Below are 22,706 nucleotides of genomic sequence, written 5' to 3' on the forward strand. Positions count from 1 at the left end.
CATGCTCTAGGGTAAACCGGCCCTGTTGAGGTGGCACAAATCAAATTTGAGGGGGTAAAGCCCCCTTGTGGTGCCAGGCCTGCTGAGATGTATGTCTCTACTGTATGTCACTAGATTTACAGAAATTGTGCTTTAATTTCTTTGAGACCCCAGTGAGCAGCCAAATGTGACTGTGGGAAGAAAAAAAAAAAAAAAAAACTACTGATTCATACTCTGATGAAACCCTTCCTTCTCTGACGACAAAACTAATGTCCAAATGAGAATAATGTATAGTCTTGTATTTCATTCAGTGGTCATTTGGCTGATGCATTTGGCTGATGTGACTGGTTGCATCTGGATGTTAACTGAAGTCAAGGTTTAAGAGCCCAACTAAAGCAAACACTAATCAACATAATGATGACAGTAAACAAAACATTTTTAATTAACCACAAGTGAACAGCACTGGAACCCCCCCCCCCCCCCCCGGAAATTTCAACCATAGCCACCAGATGGCGCTAGAGCATTACCTAATTTCTCATGTCCACATAGTTATGGATCTTTTCACAAGTTCTTTTATTTAGACATTATAAAACCACTATTATAATAATAAAAATGACTTGATTTTTGGGACTGAATTATATATTTTTTGCAATTACATGCAAAAATCACAGACAAACCTGTATATGCTGTTCTATGTGTGTATTAGTTTGCTTATGTGTGTGTTTGCATTTGTTCTCCATTGTGGATGTGTTGTGGTGTCACACCATCATTTATGTGTGCTATGCATTGTAGCTGATTTTTATTGGAAAAATTATGTAAGAGAGAGCCTAATAATTTCTTATGAGTGCGTTTTGTGAGGGGTTTGGTGTCTAGTTTAAGGGCACCTCAGTCATGGTATTGAGGGTGGAAAACAGCGCTGTATATACACTCCCACCAGTACTGAGAATTGAACCAGCAAACTTCGGGTAACAAGTCCGATTCTCTAACCATTAGGCCATGAATGCCCTTTTCACATGGAACCTTTTAACATTTCCATATTATAGTTTAGTTAACTTCTATAGTGGTCAACAGAAACTTCAATAGCAAAGGGGGGGGGGGGGGGGGTTTTGGTCATTTATTTATGACTTTCCAAAAGATAAATAAATTAGAACTCCACCCACTAATAATTTAAGTTCAAAAAGAACCATTAAAGTGAAAGTGAAAGTAATGTGACATATAGCCAAGTATGGTGACCTATACTCAGAATTCGTGCTCTGCATTTAACCCATCCAAAGTACACACACACACCATGAACACACACCCGGAGCAGTGGGCAACCATTTATGCTGCGGCGCCCGGGGAGCAGTTGGGGTTTCGGTGCCTTGCTCAAGGGCAACTCAGTCGTGGTATTGCCGGCCCATATACAAACAGTGATACACAGGCCTTCCAAGAAGGAAGAGAGACCCTCTCAGACTTTAAAATCTGAAACATTTCCAGCTGAACCCCTGAACAAAACTCCCAGTAAGACCAAATCAAATTTTTAATGCACAAAAAAATATCTAAAACTTTAAACAGATAAAACAGCTAAACAAGGCAGATGCCCCCACTGCATACAGAATGAAGTGGAAACAACTACCCTTTTACAACATGCCCTAATAATACACAAATGAGGAAAACCTTTTCCCACAATCACAAACCATGAAAAATATTTTATCACCCTGACAGCTGCTAGGAGAAACCTTGGCACTCTCAAACCTAAACACCAGTGAAGTCCTGTCACAATGAAAGAGCAAAACTGGACAAAGCGTAATAATAGCTCCACCGACCGGACAGTAACTGTGCAAAATACTGCAGAGAAACATCTGAGTCAATATATCAAATCATTAAATAAAAGCATTTATTAATATATTGTTATATCCTATTTTTTAATAAAATGAGGACAAAACATTTTTAATTAACCACAAGTGAACAGCACTGGAAATCCAGTCAATATATCAAATCATTAAATAAAAGCATTTATTAATATATTGTTATATCCTATTTTTTTATAAAATGAGGACTACAGTATGTGTAACTGCAGTCTGCAGATTTACATAAGAAATTACACTCTATTTACACTTTCATCATTTACAATTTAAAACAGTTAGAAAAATTACTTTTTTTTTCAGTTCACAGAACATAACTGAAATATATCTGATATGAAAAGAAATGCTACTCTGTTTTATGATTAATATATTTTAAGGAGTGTCACTCACCACGCTTTTATCTAAAGTGACTTCAAGAAGACAGTGCAGACTATAAGATAAACACAGTCTATGCTGAATTTATTGCAGGACAATGAACAAAGACATCATGAGTCAGAAAAGATGATCAGCTGAAGGCTAAAGAAACATATCCAGCAGAGTGGACAGAGGTGACAAGATTCACAGACAAATCAAAATTTCCATTTTATTCTGTCTACAGAATTCAAACATTTACATTGCTTGTAAGTGCAGATTGATCAATAACCCTTAAATGCATGGGTGTTTCACCAATCATTATTACATATTCGGATCTTTAGCGACCCAGACCTAGATATCCAACACGGATGGATCTCTAACTGCTGCCATAGTATAAAACTCTCTTATTATTTTAATAACAATGACAAAAGAATAAAATAAAGCATATTTAGTTACCTTTTGAAACTTAAAAGGTTTATTTATTTATTTTTATTTAATTATTTATTTATTTTTTGTCAAATAAGTTTTATTGAAGACAAAGATTTTGAAGATGGATTTGCAGTCTTACGTTTTCGTCCCTTTTACCTGTACAAAGAATACAATCCAAATTAAAAAAAGAGAGAAAAGAAAGAAAGAAAAAAAAAACATCATAAACCATACCTTACCAGACCTGTTTACATTAAAATGTAAAGTATGATGAAGAAATAGTAAAACATTACATTAAAAAGTGATGCATTAGTCCATAGGGTTTCCATCAAGATAAAAGAGAAAAGGCTGCCAAATTTTGTTAAACTGTTCAAATTTGCCCTTCAAACAGTATCTAATTCGCTCCAACTGTAGAGTAGAAATCATCTCTCCATGCCATAATTTGACTGTTGGAGCCTCCATTTTCTTCCAGAACAACAGTATTAACTTCTTGCTGTAATTAAACTGTATGCAAGCAGTTTGAGTTGTGCTCCTGATAATGGATGCATATGTTCAGAAAGTCCCAAAATGAAAAGTGCCAGATCCGGCTGAATTTGCACCCTAAAAATATCAGAAAGCACATCAAAAATTCCATTCCAGTAACTCTGTATCTTGGAACAAAAAATAAAACAATGGGACAAATCAGTATCTTGTCAGGATCCCAGTCTATGTCCCCCTGTGTTTGGTTTTGTGGACTCTTATTTTGAAATGTTCTCCCCATTGTTTCTGTGTTCCCTTGTTCCTATGCCCATCTTGTTAGTTTCTATAGTAATTGATTAGCTCATTACCTCATTATTCTGTCAGTTTATAACTCAGTCTCACACCACCATTCACTGCAGAGTATTGTTTAGCCCATGTTGTCTTGTTTCCTGCCTTGTCTTGCCTTCATGTTTTGTTCTTGGATTGTTTACCTGGTTTTTGATTCTTGTATTTATGTTCTGGTGTGTCTTGGTTAAATGTCTTCATTTGTCTGGGTACTTAAGTTCCTGTCTATTCAGTTAGTTAGTTTGCTAAGCTTTCCTCTTGTGGATTTACCTTCTGTGTGCATAATTAACGATTATTTTACCTTTATCATGTTTGTGAGTGTTTTGAGTGCACCGTAGTGTGACAGAAGATCTGATCAAACAAGAAGTTAAGCGGCGTGTTTTCGCACATTCGTTTTTCGTTTCTAATAGTCTTTTATTTTTTATGGATCGCCCCGAATTCCTCCTCCTCCTTTCCCTCAAGGACCACACCGGACTATTCCTGGACATTTCCCACCAAACCAGCTTCCCAGACGATGCTTGTTCTACATTGCGAGCATTAACACAATGTGCAGAGTGCAGTTGTCCAGAGATGGTCCTCCAGGGGATTTCACCGTGTTTGTCGAGTGGGTGCTGTTGAGCAATGGATTCAGTTTCACCGTTAGCCCTGGTGAGGAGGACACCACCAGCGCCACTCCTGACCCAGAACCCGGCCAACTGTCACCCTGCTGCACAGAACAACAGCCACAGTCCACCACAGATAAAGAGCCAAAGCCCAGTCTGACCAACAAGCCATTGCAAGAAAGAGCGACAGAGCTGAGGATCGCCCCGGAGCCAGAGCCTCACTGATCATCTGACCAGGTGCGAGAGCCGGCAACAACGCACACGATGGTGGATGAAACAGTGGAGAGCGAGGGCTCGGAGGAAAGCCACCGCTGTACTGTACCACCGCTGAGCGTGAGCTGAGACAGGAATCTCTGATCGGCCGCAGAAGTGTGCAGTGAGGTGCAGATCAGCTCTAACGTCACTAAAACTGCTGTTAAATATGAACCATCAATTCATCATATCATCATGCAAAACATACACGACAAATAGCAAATGTATCATTGTTTCTCGAAACGTCATAGCATTTCCACACCGGCAATGACATGACTGCGGCGCCAAATCATTTATGTCCCCACGCATCATGCACATCCTCACACATTGACGTCATCAAATTGTGATCAATTTGTAAGATCCCTATACACAGGGCAACTTTTTGAGTAATGTTGCTGGGCAATGTCACCAAGCGACGTTGCTTGGAAACTTTCCCATTGAAAATGGGCAACCAATTCTATGTAAAGTATCCAGAAAGAAAATTGTTGCCCATTTTCAATGGAAAAAGTGCCCAAGCAACTTCGCATAGTGACACTGCCTGGCAACTCTGAGTAGTTGCAAATGAGTGACAGTTCCCATGTAGTTATTTATAATTAGCAGAATATCTAAAGTTGACTATCGTATACAGCTGCATCTCAATAAATTAGAATGTCTTGGAAAAGTTCATTTATTTCAGTAATTCAACTCAAGTTGTGAAACTCTTGTATTAAATAAATTCAATGCACACAGACTGAAGTAGTTTAAGTCTTTGGTTCTTTTAATTGTGGTGATTTTGGCTCACATTTAACAAAAACCCACCATTTCACTATCTCAACAAATTAGAATATGGTGACATGCCAATCAGCTAATCAACTCAAAACACCTGCAAAGGTTTCCTGAGCCTTCAAATGGTCTCTCAGTTTGGTTCACTAGGCTACACAATCATGGTGAAGACTGCTGATCTGACAATTGTCCAGAAGACAATCATTGACACCCTTCACAAGGAGGGTAAGCCACAAACTTTCATTGTCAAAGAAGCTGGGTGTTCACAGAGTGCTGTATCCAAGCATGTTAACAGAAAGTTGAGTGGAAGGAAAAAGTGTGGAAGAAAAAGATGCACAACCAACCGAGAGAACCGCAGCCTTATGAGGATTGTCAAGCAAAATTGATTCAAGAATTTGAGTGAATTTCACAAGGAATGGACTGAGGCTGGGGTCAAGGCATCAAGAGCCACCACACACAGACGTGTCAAGGAATCTGCTGAACCACAGACAATGTCAGAGGTGTCTTACCTGGGCTAAGGAGAAGAAGAACTGGACTGTTACCCAGTGGTCCAAAGTCCTCTTTTCAGATGAGAGAAAGTTTTGTATTTCATTTGGAAACCAAGGTCCTAGAGTCTGGAGGAAGGGTGGAGAAGCTCATATCCCAAGTTGCTTGAAGTCCAGTGTTAAGTTTCCACAGTCTGTGATGATTGCAATGCCTTCTGCTGGTGTTGGTCCATTGTGTTTTTTGAAAACCAAAGTCACTGCACCCGTTTACCAAGAAGTTTTGGAGCACTTCATTCTTCCTTCTGCTGACCAGCTTTTTGAAGATGCTGATTTAATTTTCCAGCAGGATTTGCCACCTGCCCACATGACAAAAGCACCAAAAGTTGTTTAAATGACCATAGTGTTGGTGTGCTTGACTGGCCAGCAAACTCACTAGACCTGAACCCCAGAGAGAATCTATGGGGTACTGTCAAGAGGAAAATGAGAAACAAGAGACCAAAAGATGCAGATGAGATGAAGGCCACTGTCAAAGAAACCTGGGCTTCATACCACCTCAGCAGTGCCACAAACTGATCACCTCCATGCCACGCTTAATTGAGGCAGTAATTAAAGCAAAAGGAGCCCCTACCAAGTATTGAGTACATGTACAGTAAATGAACATACTTTCCAGAAGGCCAACAATTCACTAAAAATGTTTTTAGTTTTTTTTAATTGGTCTTATGAAGTATTCTACTTTGTTGAGGTTTTTGTTAAATGTGAGCCAAAATCACCACAATTAAAAGAACCAAAGACTTAAACTACTTCAGTCTGTGTGCACTGAATTTATTTAATACTTGAGTTTTAAATAAATTATATATATATTATATATAATATATATATATATATATTTATATATATATATATATATATATATATATATATATTTTTTTTTTTTTTTTTTTTTTTTTTTTGTTCCCAATATTTAGCCAAATACCTAAATAAGGCTATATGAAGTATGTATTCATATTTGTGACCCTGGACCACAAAACCAGTCATAAGGGTCAATTTCTCAAATACAACTATTTGAATATCTGGAATCTGAGGGTGCAAAAAAATTTAAATACTGAAAAAATTGCCTTTAAAGTTGTCCAAATAAATTTCATAGCAATGCATATTACTTATCAAAAATTAGGTTTTGATATATTTACAGTAGGAAATTTACAAAATATCTTAATGGAACATGATCATTACTTAATATCCTAATGATTTTTGGCATAAAAGAAAAATCTATAATTTTGACCCATACAATGTTTTTTTGGCTAGACTGCTTTTGTGGTCAAGGGTCACATTTATGACCTACATAAACATCACAAATGACTGTGAATCAGAATTCAACATTATGATTCAATAACTATAAATGAAAACACAGACTACAGCCTGAAGTCTTTCCTACTGTAATATCTGGAGCTGCAGTTGTACAGTCTCACTGCCAGAAGACAGTGTGCAAATTTACATGAAAAGCGCAACTATATTCATCATTTAAAGCTTAAAACAAACAATTAGATGCAAGATATTTGGTTTTTACTCACAATGAAACAGGTAGATGATGCAGATACTTTTAATGTAGAATTGGTATAAAATATAAAGATTTGTGTGTATGACCCTTGAATTGTGCTTTTATGATGTTTTGAACAGCAAAAAAGCACAAAGGAAGTTGGTGTGCAGGGACATTTTTGGCAAGATGGTGACAGATAGCATTGATTTTCACTGCTAAAAAGACAAAATAATTGTTAAGCACATATTAAACACTGTCTGGAGGAGGAAACATTGGGTGACCCCACAGTCCTTGTTACTGTTATAATAGTGATTCTGGTAGGAAACAAACAAACAAATAAATAAATAAGATGACAAAAATACACAGACATGTTTCGTAATGTGACTGGTGCCATATCACAAATTCTTGAGCAGTGAGCAGAATGTGACAAAGTTTGCTACATAGAATCCAGTGGACAGATTCAAGTTAGACAGGTTGTTAAACAAGACAGACAAACAGTTTTTTTTTTTTTTTTAACCTTTTACCTGCAGTGTAACTGACACCTGATCGAACCTTTTCCTGCTTGTTAGTAATAAGAAACTTACCGCAAGATGAAACCTTGATATACAGGTATCCTATTTTCCTTACAAATACCCAGTTTATAATTGTTATATTAAATGTAAATGTATCATGCAACAATAAATTACGAGTTTAGTTTAATTATGAATAAGTAATTAATAGATGTTATTGATTTAAAAACAATTTCTCTGAAATCTCCTACTGGCCAAAGAACAGTCAGATGTCAGGAGTTGAAGAAGTTGATCGAATGAAGACTAAAGAAAGAAACATAGGAGTGAAGTGAATATCGTCATGTCCAGCAGAGTTGGCAGAGGTAAGAATCATAGACAAATCTGTTTCAAATATTGTTGACCAAATAAGAAAAGCTTAAAAGATATAAGATTGTTGTTTGTAACATCTCAGGAAATTTCAATATAGCTTCTTCACTACATATTTAGTTAAAATTGGCATTGTTCTTTTCATTTCCTTAAGGCTAAAACGCCAACTCTGAACTGACTGTATTTTCTAATCTGATTTCTCAATATCTCATACTTTCACATATGTGATGCTGGACCCCAAAACCAGTCTTAAGTTGCTGGGGTATATTTGTAGCAATAGCAAAAAATACATTGTATGGGTCAAAATTATTGATTTTTATTTTATGCCAAAAATCATTAGGATATTAAGTAAAGATCATGTTCCATGAAGATATTTTGTAAATTTCCTACTGTAAATATATTAAAACAAATTTTTTGATTAGTGATATGCATTGCTAAGAACTTAATTTGGACAATTTTAAAGGCGCTTTTCTCAATATTTGGATTTTTTTGCACCCTCAGGTTCCAGATTTTCAATATTGTCCTATCCTAACAAACCATACATCAATGGAAAGCTTATTTATTCAGCTTTCAGATCATGTATAAATCTCAATTTAGAAAAAAATTACCCTTATGACTGGTTTTGTGGTCCAGGGTCACACTTCTTCTTGTAATAATCATTTGAAGAATTTGTTTTCTGTTAGTACATGCAAAACTTTTGTTTTCATACAGTGGCTGTTGCTCAAAAACTTGCTCTCAGGAGAAAATGGAGTCACAATGCACCTCCTACACGTAAGTTTTTATATAGATAACCAAGTACATGAACTGATGAAGAGTGTATGGAAATAAAGGGAAATTTATTACCTAATACAAAAAACTTAAATTCACCTCCTTAAGGTGGATTTTTTATTTCAGTCCAAGATGATAGAAGCACTTAGCATCATAACTGATTACATATCACATGTTTGTTTCAGTGAGTGATCTAAGGATTGTTCTGCTGGGGAAGAACGTGTCAGAAAACAGTCGAGTGGGAAACTTCATATTAGGACGAGCAGCGTTTTACAGTGAAGCTTCTCCAGGTGTTGTAGAGAGAGTCGGAGGAAGACTGAAGGACAGACATGTGACCATCATCAACAGTCCTCAGCTGCTCCAGACAAACATCTCAGATCATCAGATCACACACACAGTGAGAGAGTGTGTGTATCTGTCTGATCCAGGACCTCATGTGATCGTGCTGCTCCTCAAACATGATCAGTGTTCAACAGAAGATCAAGAGTGTGTGGAGAAGGTGCTGCACTCTTTCTCTGAGCAGGTTTTTCAACACACCATGGTGATCACCACACAAGAGCCCACAGAAACAAATGAAATCCTTCAGAAAATCCTTCAGAAATGCTTCAACAGACTCTTCAGTCTTCAGAGAAGCAGCTCTCTAGATGATCTTCTGCAGACGTTTGAGGACATTGTACGAATGAATGAAGGCCATCACCTGGCTTGTGCCGAATATGAAACTTCACAGTATTTGACAATGAAGCAACAGGCCATAGAAAGACGTGAGTTTGAAAATATGTTTGCATTGATAAATGATAAATTAGATTTTTTTTTATTTTTATTTTTTTATCTTGTATTAATTTCAGAGGGTGTGAAGCTGAATCTGGTTGTGTGTGGAAGTGACGGGACATTAAAATCCTCCATATCAGAGCGGATCCTGCAACAGACAGACAGAAGATCAGATGTGGAGCTTCATGGACGTAGGTGGAGGGTCATTGGGGTTTCAGATCTGTTTAATATTCGTCTCTCAGAGGAGGAAGTGATGCGTCAGACTCTTCACTGTGTGTCTCTATGTGAACCTGGAGTTCATGTTTTCCTCCTCATTATTCCTGATGCTCCACTGACTGATGAAGACAAAGCAGAAATGGAGGAGATCCAGAGGATTTTCAGCTCAAGAATCAACAAACACATCATAATCCTCATAATGCAGGATTCAGAGCATCAGACAGCAGAACTCAATGAAGAAACAAAGTCTGTCATTGAGAGTTTTGGAGGACGACATCATTTCTTTGGTCCCAGCACACAAGTGTCTACATTGATGGAGAACATTGAGCAGATGTTGGAAGAAAACAGAGGACAGTTTTTCTCTAGAGACATTTTTGGAGGCTCAAATGAAAAAACTGCTAAAATTTGAAGAGATGAAGAAACAAATTCATTCATTAGAGACACATTTTCTGTCAAAAGGTAATGAACAGAAAATCAATTGGGGTTTTTACACTATAGAGAAAGAAAAATGCCTAAAGTTTTGAATTTTTTTTAACATCATTACTCTACCCTAGAGTACACTATGTGTAAAGTACAATATATCAAACAAACCACTTAAAACTCCTTATATACTGATGTGACATGATAAACAAGCAGACAGCAGTCCTCTCACAAACAGGGTTATTCAAAAGATAAGTCAAACCTTTGAAAACCTGTATTAGTCTAATGCATTTCTTCTTTTACAGGTTCAACAGAGAGTCAAGATGATCTGAGGATTGTGCTGCTGGGAAAAACTGGAGTTGGGAAGAGTGCTACAGGAAACACCATCTTAGGAAGAAATGCATTTAAAGCAGAAGAATCTTTTCAATCAGTGACCAGTGAGACTCAGAGAGAAACAGTTGAAATCAACAGCCGGCATGTTACTGTGATCGACACTCCAGGACTGTTTGATACTGAACTTACTAATGAGGAGATCCAGAAAGAAATCACCAACTGCATCTCCATGGTACTGCCTGGACCACATGTGTTTCTCTTACTGATACCACTGGGACGATTCACTCCAGAAGAAGCTAAATCAGTGAAGATCATCCAAGAGACGTTTGGGGAAAATTCTTTAATGTACACCATGGTGCTCTTCACCAGAGGAGATGGTTTGAAGAACAAAACCATTGAACAGTGTTTGGGGAAACCTGGATCTCCTTTGATGAATCTAATTGAAGCGTGTGGAAACAGATACCATGTGTTCAATAATAATCAGACTGAAGACCGAACACAGGTGTCTGATCTGCTGGAGAAGATAGACGCCATGGTGGAAGCAAACGGTGGGAGTTTCTACTCATGTAAGATATTCAGACAGATGGAAAGAGAAAAACAAGAACAACAAATGAAGTTCTTGATGGAGAGAGTGGAGCAACTGAACAGAGAAAGAGAAGAGCTGACAAAGAAACATGAAGAAGAGAAAGAAAGAATGCAGATGATGATGGAGGAACAAAGACAAAATCATGAAAAAGAGATAAAGAGGAGAGAAGAAGAATTTAGAGAGCGAGAAATACAATATAAAATGGAAATGAGAAGAGAACGAGAGGAATGGGAGAAACAGAAAAAACAAGATGAAAGAATGAGAAGAGCTGAAGAGGATGAGACAAGAAGAGAGAAGAAACAGAGAGTGTGGGATGAATTTAATCAAAGATTTAAACAAGAGAAAGAGAGAATGAAACAAAAGAAAGATGATCTTCAATCTAAACATGAAGCAGAAGAAAACATGAAGCTACTAATGGAGATAGTGGAGCAAATGAACAGAGAAAAAGAAGATCTGATGACCAAACTAGAAGAAGAGAAAGAGAGAATGAAGACGATGATAGAAGAAGAAAGACAAAATCATGACAAAGAAAGAAAGAGGAGAGAAGAGAAACTCAAAAGAGAAATAACAGAACAAGAGGCACATCAGAGAGAAATGAGAGATGAGATGAGACGAGAACGAGAGATGTTTGAACATGAAATTGAGAAAATCAGGCAAGAGAAAGAGAAAGTAAAAACAGAAAGAGAAAAACTTAAACTCCAATATGACACAGAAATAGACAAACTGATGAATAAACTAGAGACGGACAGACAGAATCAAGAAAAAGAGAGAAGGAGAAGAGAAGAAGAGTTTAATGAGAGGGAAGAACAATACAAAACACAAATAAAAGAAAAGGAGAAAAAAGAGAGAGAGATCCATGAAAACATGAAGAAAGAACGAGAGGAATGGGAGAGACAGAAACAAAAAGAAGAAAAGATGAGAAGAGAAGAAGAGGACGAGAAACAAAGAGAGAGAGAACAGAGAATGTGGGATGAATTTAATCAGAGACTGAGACAAGAAAGAGAGAGAATGGAAACAGAGAAAGTAGATCTTCATTATAAACATGAAACACAAGAAAACAACATGAAGATCCTGATGGAGAGAGTGGAGCAAATGAACAGAGAAAAAGAAGAAATGATGAGAAAACTAGAAGAAGAGAAAGAGGCCATGAAGATGATGATAGAGGAAGCAAGACAGAATCAAGAAAAAGAGAGAAAGAGAAGAGAAGATGAAGATAAGAAGAGGTGGGAGAGAGAGAAACAGATCTCTGAGGAACATTATCAGAGACTCAAGAGTGAAATGGAGGAAGTGATCAGAGAGAAAGAAAGAATAGAACGAGAGAGACGAGAACAACTAGAGGAGTTTGAGAAGAGACTGGAAGAAGAAAGAAACATGAGAGAAGATCAACAAAAGACGTTTGAAGAAAAATTGCAACTCCTTGAAGAACAGCATGAAGAGAAACTAAAGAGAAGGCAGTTGGAGAAGAAAGAGGAATGGGAACAAGAAATCTGCACTGAAACCAATGATTCACTACAGGTGAGTTTTTAAAAAAACCTTAAAAACATCAATCCACCTTATTTTGCAATGTGGAAGTAAGCAGTTTTCTGTCAATGTGCGAGACTTCCGGTTCAATAGCTGCTGCAGGGAAATAACGAGGAGAATAACAAAGTGCAGTAAACGGTAAAACTGTATCCACTACAAACAAGTGTGTTCATAATTAAGATAATACATCCAAATAATATGGTAAGACAAACTAGTTTGCAATATCAAGCAGCAAAACAAGAAGCAAATAAAAATAGCAAGAAGTTAATGATACCACAAGCCAGAGCCATAAAATTGACAATTGGCCGTGACCGTTCCTATGGGAAAAAATAAGGTGGATAGGAAAAATTACCAAATTAATTGTGTCAGAATAGTAAGTGCTGTGTGGTTTAAACACACTGATCAGTCAAATTGTAAGAAAGGCCAGATGAAATGCCAGATTTGTTTAAAACAGAACTGGAAAATACTGTTTAAAGATGTATAATTGTTTTGTCTACTAAACAGAGAGAAAACACAGACACAACAGGAGCCAGTCCAGACCAACACTTTCAAAATGAAAAGACTGAAAGAGAAAAAATAGAGCAACTATTTCACAGACTTCATCTCGACAAGAACAAAAATAAACTGAAAACTGTAGAAGTTCTTCAGTTAACTGCTCATTCATTAAAGCCCCATAAGTCTTATGCTGAGGAGAAGCTGGTTTGGAGTTTCATACAAAAAATACTGACGATGAACTACAGAGCAAAATACACTTATGTTAAAGATACCAATGAACAGCATGACACACAACAAAGAGACAGTGATGATTTGAAAGAAATGTCCATGTCTAATGAAGAAACAGGCCAATCTGAGCGAAGCCACCCGATGGATGTTCAGATGGCTGTGTTTCATTGTGCTGATGGTTTTCTGAAACAGCTGATGGTGACTAAACTGTCTCAGTGTCAGTACGCTCTGCCTCTGCTTGTTCCTGATCCATTCACTCAACAGACTGAGTTTCCTCTCTGGACATTCAGACAAATCAACAAGAGCTGGAAGATGATGAACAAACACCAATAATGAAATCATCAGTCAAGCCCATCTAATATGCAGGGAATAGAATGGTGTTTTTTTTTTATTTTTGTTTCTGTGTCTACATCCAAGTCTCAGCTGATGAACAGTCTGATCAATGAGAAACACAACACGTTCTTCCACAGGAACTGCCCTGGCAGCAGCAGAACCAGAGTCCTGATGGATGGAGTGGTGGAGATCGCCTGGTTCTGCCCTTCTGGAACAAATGATGATAAATTCACTGACTGTGTTGCGTTCTGTAATCTACACGGTGACGCAGGAGACCATGAGAAACAGCTGCAGATCCTCACTGAAATGGCCTCAGTCAATGTTGTTCTTCTACCACAACTTGACAGGAACGAAAGCGTTAAAATGGTCCAAAATCTGTACACAAACAAAAAGTCACTCATTTGTCTTCTAACTGAGGATGAATCTACTGTAACAGAGATTAATAACATAAAATTCAAAATCGGTCTGAAGGAAAGAAGTCATTCAGATGCATCTGAAGAACTCAGGAGAGCTATAAATGATTGTCTGTCAGAAACTTCTGCCACTTTCAGACTTGAAGATGTGTCCAAACACTCAGATATCAGAGTAGATGAGGAAGATGATGATGACTGTAGGAGAGGAAGAGAAGCAGCACAGCAGATGATGAGTTTACTGGAGAAGAAAGATCTGAGAGAAATCAAAGAATCGTTTCTGCCTCATCAGGGGAAACTGTGGCATCAGTGGAGTCAGAAGAACAAAGAACTACATCGACCTCGAGCAGATGAGACCGAAATGGACATAAGCAGAAAACAAGCCAATCTCACGAGATTACGTGAGCAGCAGCATGCATTTGACATAAGTACTTTTATACAGTTCTTTATTAAAGAATTTAACTTGCATGCTGAGAATAAAATCTATTTTCTAAAATGGCTTGAAATCTTCCTGGAAGAATATATTTCAATGGATATGTCTGTTCTTCATCAGAAGTATGATGAAAAGTGGTCAACAATTGTAAAACTGAAAGAGAAGAATTATAAACCTGAACAACTCAAATCTGAACAAGAAGAATTTGAGAGAATATATGAGGAAATGCAAACTGCGGGCTTTGGTTTGGAGCACATCATGAGGGAGATCGGTCAGATCTATGAATCATGTTCATCTGTGAAGAAGAACAAGAAAGACCTGCAGGTTCACTTCTCTTCTCTCCCGAGTCTTGCAGCTGAGTTGATGATCTCTGGGTTTCCACTGGAGCTGATGGATGGAGATGCTGCTCATGTTGCTGTGATCTGGATCTCTGCTGTTCTAGATCAACTCGTCCAGAAACTGGGAGACCAGAGAGTCTTTGTGCTGTCCGTTTTAGGGATTCAGAGCTCTGGGAAATCCACCATGCTGAACGCCATGTTTGGACTCCAGTTTGCCGTCAGTGCTGGCAGGTGCACCAGAGGAGCTTTCATGCAGCTGGTCAAAGTTTCAGACAAGAAGAAAACACAGATGAGCTTTGACTATATTCTGGTTGTGAATACTGAGGGTCTTGGAGCTCTAGAACAGTCTGGAAGATCAACAAGAGATCATGACAATGAATTGGCCACATTTGTTGTAGGTCTTGCAAATCAAACCTTGATCAGTACATTTGGAGAAAACCCATCTGAGATGCAGGACATTCTTCAGATTGTTGTTCAGGCCTTCATGAGGATGAAAAAGGTCAGATTGAATCCCAGCTGTGTGTTTGTGCATCAGAACATTTCAGACGTCACAGCTGGAGAGAAAAACATGGAGAGAAGGAGACTACTGCAGGAGAAACTGGATGAGATGACAAAAATCGCTGCTAAAGATGAAGGCTATGATGCGGAATGTTTCAGTGACGTCATTAGATTTGATGTTGAGAAAGATGTGAAATATCTTGCTCAGCTCTGGGAGGGCGGCCCACCAATGGCACCACCGAACCCAAACTACTGTGAGAACATTCAAGAACTAAAGGAAACTATTGAGACTTATGCATCAAAATCACATGGAATGACACTGACACACTTAAAAGATCGTGTTAAAGATCTTTGGGATGCTTTACTGAAGGAACAATTCATCATCAACTTCAGAAAATCTCTGGAGATTTCAGCCTACAGGAAACTGGAGACCGAATACAGCAAATGGTCCTGGAGTCTGCGCAGTGCCATGATGGAAACTGAGAACAAACTGCACAATCAAATAGAAAATGAAACAATTCATGAAGTTGAGGAAACTAATCTTCAGAGAGAAATGAAGAAGACAAGTGAAGAAGTGACACAATCAATGTCTGAATTTTTTGAGAAATACACTGACGCTGAAATACTGATTCAGTGGAAAACATCATTTGAAATCAAAATCAAAGAACTTCAGGAAAACATTGTGAGAGAAACAAAGAGGAAACTAAATCAGATTCTTCAGCAGGAAGACCTGAAGAAAAAGACTGATGCTCTGAGGACACACAATGAAAACACTCTCATTGAAAAGAGCAAAAAACTTGCCTTAGAATTCAAAGACAAAACAAGTGATGCAGTAATACTGAAGAAAGAGTTTGATTTGTTTTGGAAACAGTGTGTGAAGACGATCATCACAGAGAGTCCTCCAATCAAAGACATTGACATAATGAGAGATTTGAAACTCCTTCTCAGTGACATCTATAAAAGTGTTTCTGTGGACCAACGTGTGGAGAAAAGTGAGAGCAAGGATGTTTTTTCTGTACCGAGTTATTCAGATTATGTACAGCTAAAGAAATCCAGTGGATTTACAGGATCAGGAACAAACATCCACAGATCAACTAAGAAGTTTGGTTACAGTCTGTCAAGAGAGGAAGAAGCCCAAATAAGATCATTAGTCACAGACATTGCTCAGCATACAGACTCAATGATCATGTCATTTAACATTTCAAAGATGGGCTACAACATCAGATGCATTCAACAAATCACAGATTACATCAAGAAGAGAGTAACAGAACATCAGGAAGGACCAGTGAAATATGTGTTCAAGAATGAATTCTTCAGGGATTTGGTTCTTTCCATCTGTGTGAGAGCAAACAAGATGATCACTGACCAACACAGACTTTTCAGGGATGCCAATGATCCTGCAATATATGTTAAGAAGAAGAGAGCAGAGTACTATAGTAGTTTTAAGAAATACTGTCATGAACCAACATCAGTTACCATTTTTGGTGAGATCATCTGTCAGAAACTGAAAGAGCCCATTGAGCAGAGTGTCTACAAGCAGACTGCCAGAGATTTAGCAGATGAAATCAGAATAAACTGTGAATCACTGAATGGAAACCGATCAAAACTGGAGAAATACATCCTGAAGACACTGGCAGAAGAGAATGATTTTGACAAATACATGAACTACATTCATAATCCTAAAGATCACTTCAAGAGTTTCATCAGAGATGAAGTCAGTCGGTACATCACTGATAAATTCAGTGTCAGTGTTTCACCCAAGATGAAGGAGAACATTAAACTCCTGCAGCAGAAGATCATGAAAGCAGCTCATGAATCAACTGAGGGTGCTCAAGTGAACAATGGAAATGTTGGTTTGTGGTTGAAGATTTTCACTCAGCAGCTCTCAGACGTGCTGATCTTCTCTGAAAAAGACCTCAGTGGAGTGAATCATGATGATGTTGATGATTTTAGCCTCCTACAAGATGTGATAAGAGATAGACTTCCTGTTGTAATGTCTGAGATCAGCCTCAGATTCAACACAAAGGCTTTCCCCAAGAATCTGGACTATAAGTTCAGACCTGATGAGCTTCTGAGTGATCACTTCTGCCAGTGCTGTTGGATTCAATGTCCGTTCTGTAAAGCTACCTGCACCAACACCATAGAAAACCATGATGGAGATCACAGTGTTCCTTTCCATCGTGTTATTGGACTAAACGGGATGCATTACAAGAATACAACAAACTTGTCTACTAGCATCTGCACATCAGCGGTAGCAAGCAATCGATCTTTTTATCCCAATGCCTCAGATGATAATGTCCTCTGGCAACAATACAGGACAGCAGGAGGGGATTATGCAGACTGGAGCATCACCTCTGACCTCTCTGAGCTGCCGTACTGGAAGTGGTTTGTCTGCAGATTCAAGAAAGATCTGGAAAAATGCTTATTTTAATTATTTTGGGTGGGGGGGAAGATACCAGATGAATGGAGAAAATGTTCAAAACAGGATGCTATTGAAAGTTTGGATCAATATATCTGAAGAAACAGATACAGAATGAGACTGCAACATCTATTCTGGGATTCTTCTCAGATCACAGTTAGAGAAGAATTTCTATTATAAATCTCAGCAAATACTCCAGATACAAGAGGCTGAGAGACAAGACCCCATTCCTCATACAAGCATCTGCAAAATGATTTGAACTTCAAAACATAATTTTTTAAGAACACATTTTTTTGTGACAAAAATATAAATCTCCAAGTCTTCAGATAAAGCTATTAATGATAAAATGTCATATATGACCATGAACATATATGAGTGTGAATTTGTAAATGTGGGGCAGAATAGTGTTTTCTATTTATTTTATTTTTTTCACGCTCATAGCTGTAATACATAAATTATTTTTTTCTGTTAAAAACAAGTTTCCCAAGAATCTGGACTATAAGTTCAGACCAGATGAGCTTCTGAGTGATCACTTCTGCCAGTGCTGTTGGATTCAGTGTCTGTTCTGTAAAGCTACCTGCACCAATACCATAGAAAACCATGATGGAGATCACTGTGTTCTTTCCATCGTGTTATTGGACTAAATGGGATGAATTACAAGAATACAACAAACTTGTCTACTAGCATCTGCACATCAGCGGTAGCAAGCAATCAATCTTTTTATCCCAATGATTCAGATGATAATGTCCTCTGGCAACAATACAGGACAGCAGGAGGGGCAGGAAGGTGATAAGTGTCATCTTACAATTATTTAATATATCTATTAATATAATATATATATATATATATATATATATATATATATATAATGTGCGACTTTGTTTTGACATTATAAACTATTATTGTGAATATCCCGTCCATATGTGAAATTGTCATTGTTATGAAAATAGCCAATCATCTGCCAGCTGAGAAACTGTGTTAATTTTGACAGGCATTTTTGATTTAGTCTTGGTCTTTATCTTGAGGCGAAAATGCTAAATAGTCTTAGTCACATTTTAGTCATTACTTTCAGTCAAACTGCACTTACCAATATTTATTTTGGTAGCTATTTTATATAGTCTTCAAACAAAAATAGTCATTAATTCTTCTCTCTTTAGACCAAATCAATAAAGCTAATGAGAAATTTGAATCAAGGATTGAATTTGGAAAAACTTGAATAAATGATGACAATTTTCATTTTTGGGTGAACTATCCCTTTAAACAGTAGTGCAAAGGGAGCAACTTATAAAAATTATAGTTGTCAATATATAATGTATATAATTTATAATTTTTGAAAAAGAAGCAGAAAAAGACAATAAGACAAATAAGAAAGAGATACAAATTAAACTCATTTTTCTGATACAGTAGGATTATTTAACATATTTAATATCTATTGTTCATTAATGTTTCATTAATGTGTCATTGATGTTTTGTTGGTTAACATTAATGACACAGATATGTACTTAATTAGGAATACTGTCCCTTTAAGACAGAAGGCAAGGCATACTGACACACGTTTAGTTTTCACCCACCTGTTCACGTTCACTTAATCCATAACTGACTGTATTTATGTGAGATACTCTACACACATTTGGACTGGTGTGTGTGTATTTGAGCACTGAGAACTGATTGCACGCTGTATGAAAACTGAAAAAGTGGAGCATGCGCGAGAGAGAGAGCACTTCTATCAGCGTGATTCTGCCTATTGTCTTCACTAACTTTATGATGTCATATGATGTTACTAAAAAGAACATTATTTGGTGTAATGAAATGTGTTTATGTGGTTTAAGGTTCAAAAACATTATTTTCCACATACTGTACATTATCGTTTCTCCTCTATGCCCCGCCTTCTGAAACGTGTCGTTTTTTACAAAGCTCATTGTTAGAAAAAGTACACTCCCTTCCAGATGTTTCCTCTTATTGTTTCAATGTGAGTGATCTCAGCTGCCTTACTCCTGCCCTCCCTTTCTTTCCCCTTGGTTTTCTCCCTCCTCCCATCTGTGTTCTTTCTCTCTCTCGTCTCTATTCCTATATCTCTTTACCTCAGTGTATACATGCATGCGCAGATGATATATAGAGTTCAATCGGTGAAGAATGGTGGGGGACTTCTGTAGGCGCAGGTTACTGGGTTTAGGTTGTCCTTTACTGAAAGTTGAAGAGTCCCACTGCCAGTATTATTCCTTATATGTCCAGTAGTTCCTGATCATATGTATGCCTTATATAACTTGTTGTTTTGCCTCATACTCAACACATATGTAATCTATATCCTATTGGTTGAAAGGGCTGTACCACCCTTATTGTATCCTTATATATACCCAGTGTAAGACAATAAAGATTTGAAGTGAAGGTATACTCAGATTTTGTGTCTGTTGTGGTTGAAGGCCATGAACACTTCTGGAGGACTGAGAAAACTTTGGTGGTGACGAGACAGAACGGGATCATTTTATTACTTTGTAATTTAACACTCATCGTTCTGAAAAGCGAGGTGTTGGCCAGCTTTCCAGTGCGTTGTGATTGGGCGAATACCTCAAGCGTGTAACGGAAATGTTACAAAACCAATAAAACCCATTACAAACGAGCCATTTATTGCATCCAGTGGGGACATACAGTAATTATTATAAAACCCATTACAAACGAGCCATTTATTGCATCCAGTGGGGACATACAGTAATTACGGATTAGTTAAAAGGTTCATCTTCCAGTACACAAAAGACAACAACACACAGTCAAAAAAATAAAAAACATACAGTAATTACGGATTAGTTAAAAGGTTCATGGTTCAGTGCTAAATTATGAAATGTTGTTCATGGATCTATTTTATTCAGTTTTTCTAAATAATGCTAGAGAAAAGCATAATTTAATCAGATTGCTAAAACATAACCACATTAATATATTTTTTAATCACATAATACTGTAATCAATAGATGATATGATGCTCAAGATTTGTCTTATGTAAACAATGAATTTATTAAGTAAGAATAAAACAAAAATTAATAACATGTCTGTATTCTCGTACCATTCTTGGTACGAGTATTCTTGAAGTCCTGGTCAAATACTGCATGCAGATCAAACAGCTGAAAGACTAAATGTTCTGATCCCTCTCTAACAGATGAAAACATTCAATCAGTGTATGAACAGAATGAACATTAAAAAGAAAACCAGTTCAGGTGATCTAGATTCAGTCCAGACAGATTGAAAACATACTAACTGCGCCCCCACCTGTTTCTCATCAACTATTCTTGGTTTTAACCAACATGACGTAAAAAATACTTAATAAAAACAGCCTAACTTAAACGTAAAAGCAGAATGTGCATAATTTAATCAGATTGCTAAAACATAACATTGTGGTCATCTAACAATTACTTAAATATATTTAAAAACACTAATAACTGATGAACATTGTTAAATTGAATCTTTAACAATTCTCAGATTAATTTCTCAAACTGAATTTAAAATGACTGATTTCAGTTTTAAATCTTTATTATTATTGTTATTGATGTAATGATCATAATTATTTAAATATAAGGACTTTAAGGAAACATTAACATATTTGTAAACGAACAGATAATAATTAGGGCATGTAGCACATTTTGTTTTGGCAACAATCTATTTACAACATGAGTTACACATTCAGACTAGCACTTAAAGGATGTTTGAGTGAACTAATTAGTGCTGTCATAGTGATACTGACACTGATGATGGTGTACCTGAGGCAGACAAGGGAACAGGGTCCAATCTCTGCTTGTGTTTCTCTGAGTAGATGTGCTGCTGCCACTGTTGATGACTGTTATTACTGTGTTTACCACACAGAGGACCGCAGAAACTGTCCAGCTACACCAACAAACACACAAGCAAACATGGTCCATTAGCACACAATAGAATTAACCTGCAAGCACTAATTATCAGTTCAATTATCAGTCTGAATCCTTTATTTTAGACCATCTTTAGGATGTGACGTCACATCTGTCTCCATAATGCACTGATGGTAATGATAAAAACACAAACATTTATTTGTATTTTATAGCACAATATAAACAGACAGTTCAGAGATGATCAGCACAAATATTATTGCGCAATCTACGCACTAATTAATGCTGTTTAAAAAAGTTAAACATCAGTAGCAACTAAGCAATTTAACCAGTAGGTGGTGACACATGAGCATCTTTTGATTTGAACAACTCTGTATCACTGACTCGATGATTCATCGAAAAACAGTGAGTCGTTCATGGCCTTGGAATGAATGGAAATGATTCGTAAATGATTCATTATCAGAGCATATGGCTCAAGTGAGCATCATGGATCAAGAGCAAGCGACAAACTCTCTATTACAGCTGAAGTTCAAAAATAGAAAGTGATTACTGTGTAGTTGGCAGTTTAGGGTGTTTTAACAAGACCAGAAGTAAGAGGGAACTATTTATCTCAAATTTCGCCTAGATATATTCTTGCACAAATTAACCAAACAGTGCATTTAATTACAAAATCACGTTTAAAGACACAAAACAGTACACATCTAGAGTTACATTTATATTTACATGAGCAAAATCGATGAATAAAATCGGGATTGACAGCGCTTGCCTTATCTCTGGGGTCCGTCCGCTGGAAAGTGACCGTTAAATTCAGGCGCGTGCACAGTAGACCAAACTTGTGCACGCTGCTTTAAAATTCAAACATAAGTTTATGGTTTATCTCGTGTCCCTATTCAAAACATATTTAAGTCACAAAATAAAAATATAAGAAAAATATATTTTGGTTTATATAGTTTTAATATTTAAAAAATATTTAAGTCACAAAATAAAAATATAAGATATTTCATTCATTCGTTTAATTTTTTTTGTGAATTTTTATTTATTTGTTCTTTATTTTATTCATTATTATTTTTGTATATTTATTTTTTTCTATTTATAGTGAATTATTTATTTATTTAATGAATGAATGAATGGATTAATTAATGAGCCACAGTAGACAGCGCCTGTAAACCACACAG

General features: G+C 37.0%; 1 protein-coding gene and 1 pseudogene across 1 annotated transcript; both read left to right on the plus strand.

The window, feature by feature from the left end:
- Positions 1-7,601: 7,601 nt before the first annotated feature.
- On the plus strand, positions 7,602-10,035 carry LOC122135621 (GTPase IMAP family member 8-like). The gene is made up of 6 exons (XM_042715662.1): positions 7,602-7,651; positions 7,812-7,913; positions 8,629-8,688; positions 8,871-9,446; positions 9,531-9,929; positions 10,001-10,035. Exons 2-6 carry the CDS (start codon positions 7,892-7,894, stop codon positions 10,033-10,035), a joined length of 1,092 nt encoding a protein of 363 aa, XP_042571596.1. The 5' UTR covers positions 7,602-7,651; positions 7,812-7,891.
- On the plus strand, positions 9,672-18,492 carry LOC109065286 (annotated as a pseudogene).
- Positions 18,493-22,706: the final 4,214 nt, after the last annotated feature.

The sequence above is a fragment of the Cyprinus carpio genome, chromosome A3 (assembly GCF_018340385.1).
Source record: "Cyprinus carpio isolate SPL01 chromosome A3, ASM1834038v1, whole genome shotgun sequence".
Classification (NCBI taxonomy): domain Eukaryota; kingdom Metazoa; phylum Chordata; class Actinopteri; order Cypriniformes; family Cyprinidae; genus Cyprinus; species Cyprinus carpio.

Bases quoted from the DNA above. Each gene is read 5' to 3' on its own strand.
- LOC122135621 (XM_042715662.1), top strand. From the start codon at position 7,892: ATGTCCAGCAGAGTTGGCAGAG. The intron at 7,914-8,628 runs GTAAGAATCATA...GTTTTCATACAG, and splicing joins GTCCAGCAGAGTTGGCAGAG to TGGCTGTTGCTCAAAAACTT. The intron at 9,930-10,000 runs GTTTTGGAGGAC...AACATTGAGCAG, and splicing joins AACAAAGTCTGTCATTGAGA to ATGTTGGAAGAAAACAGAGG.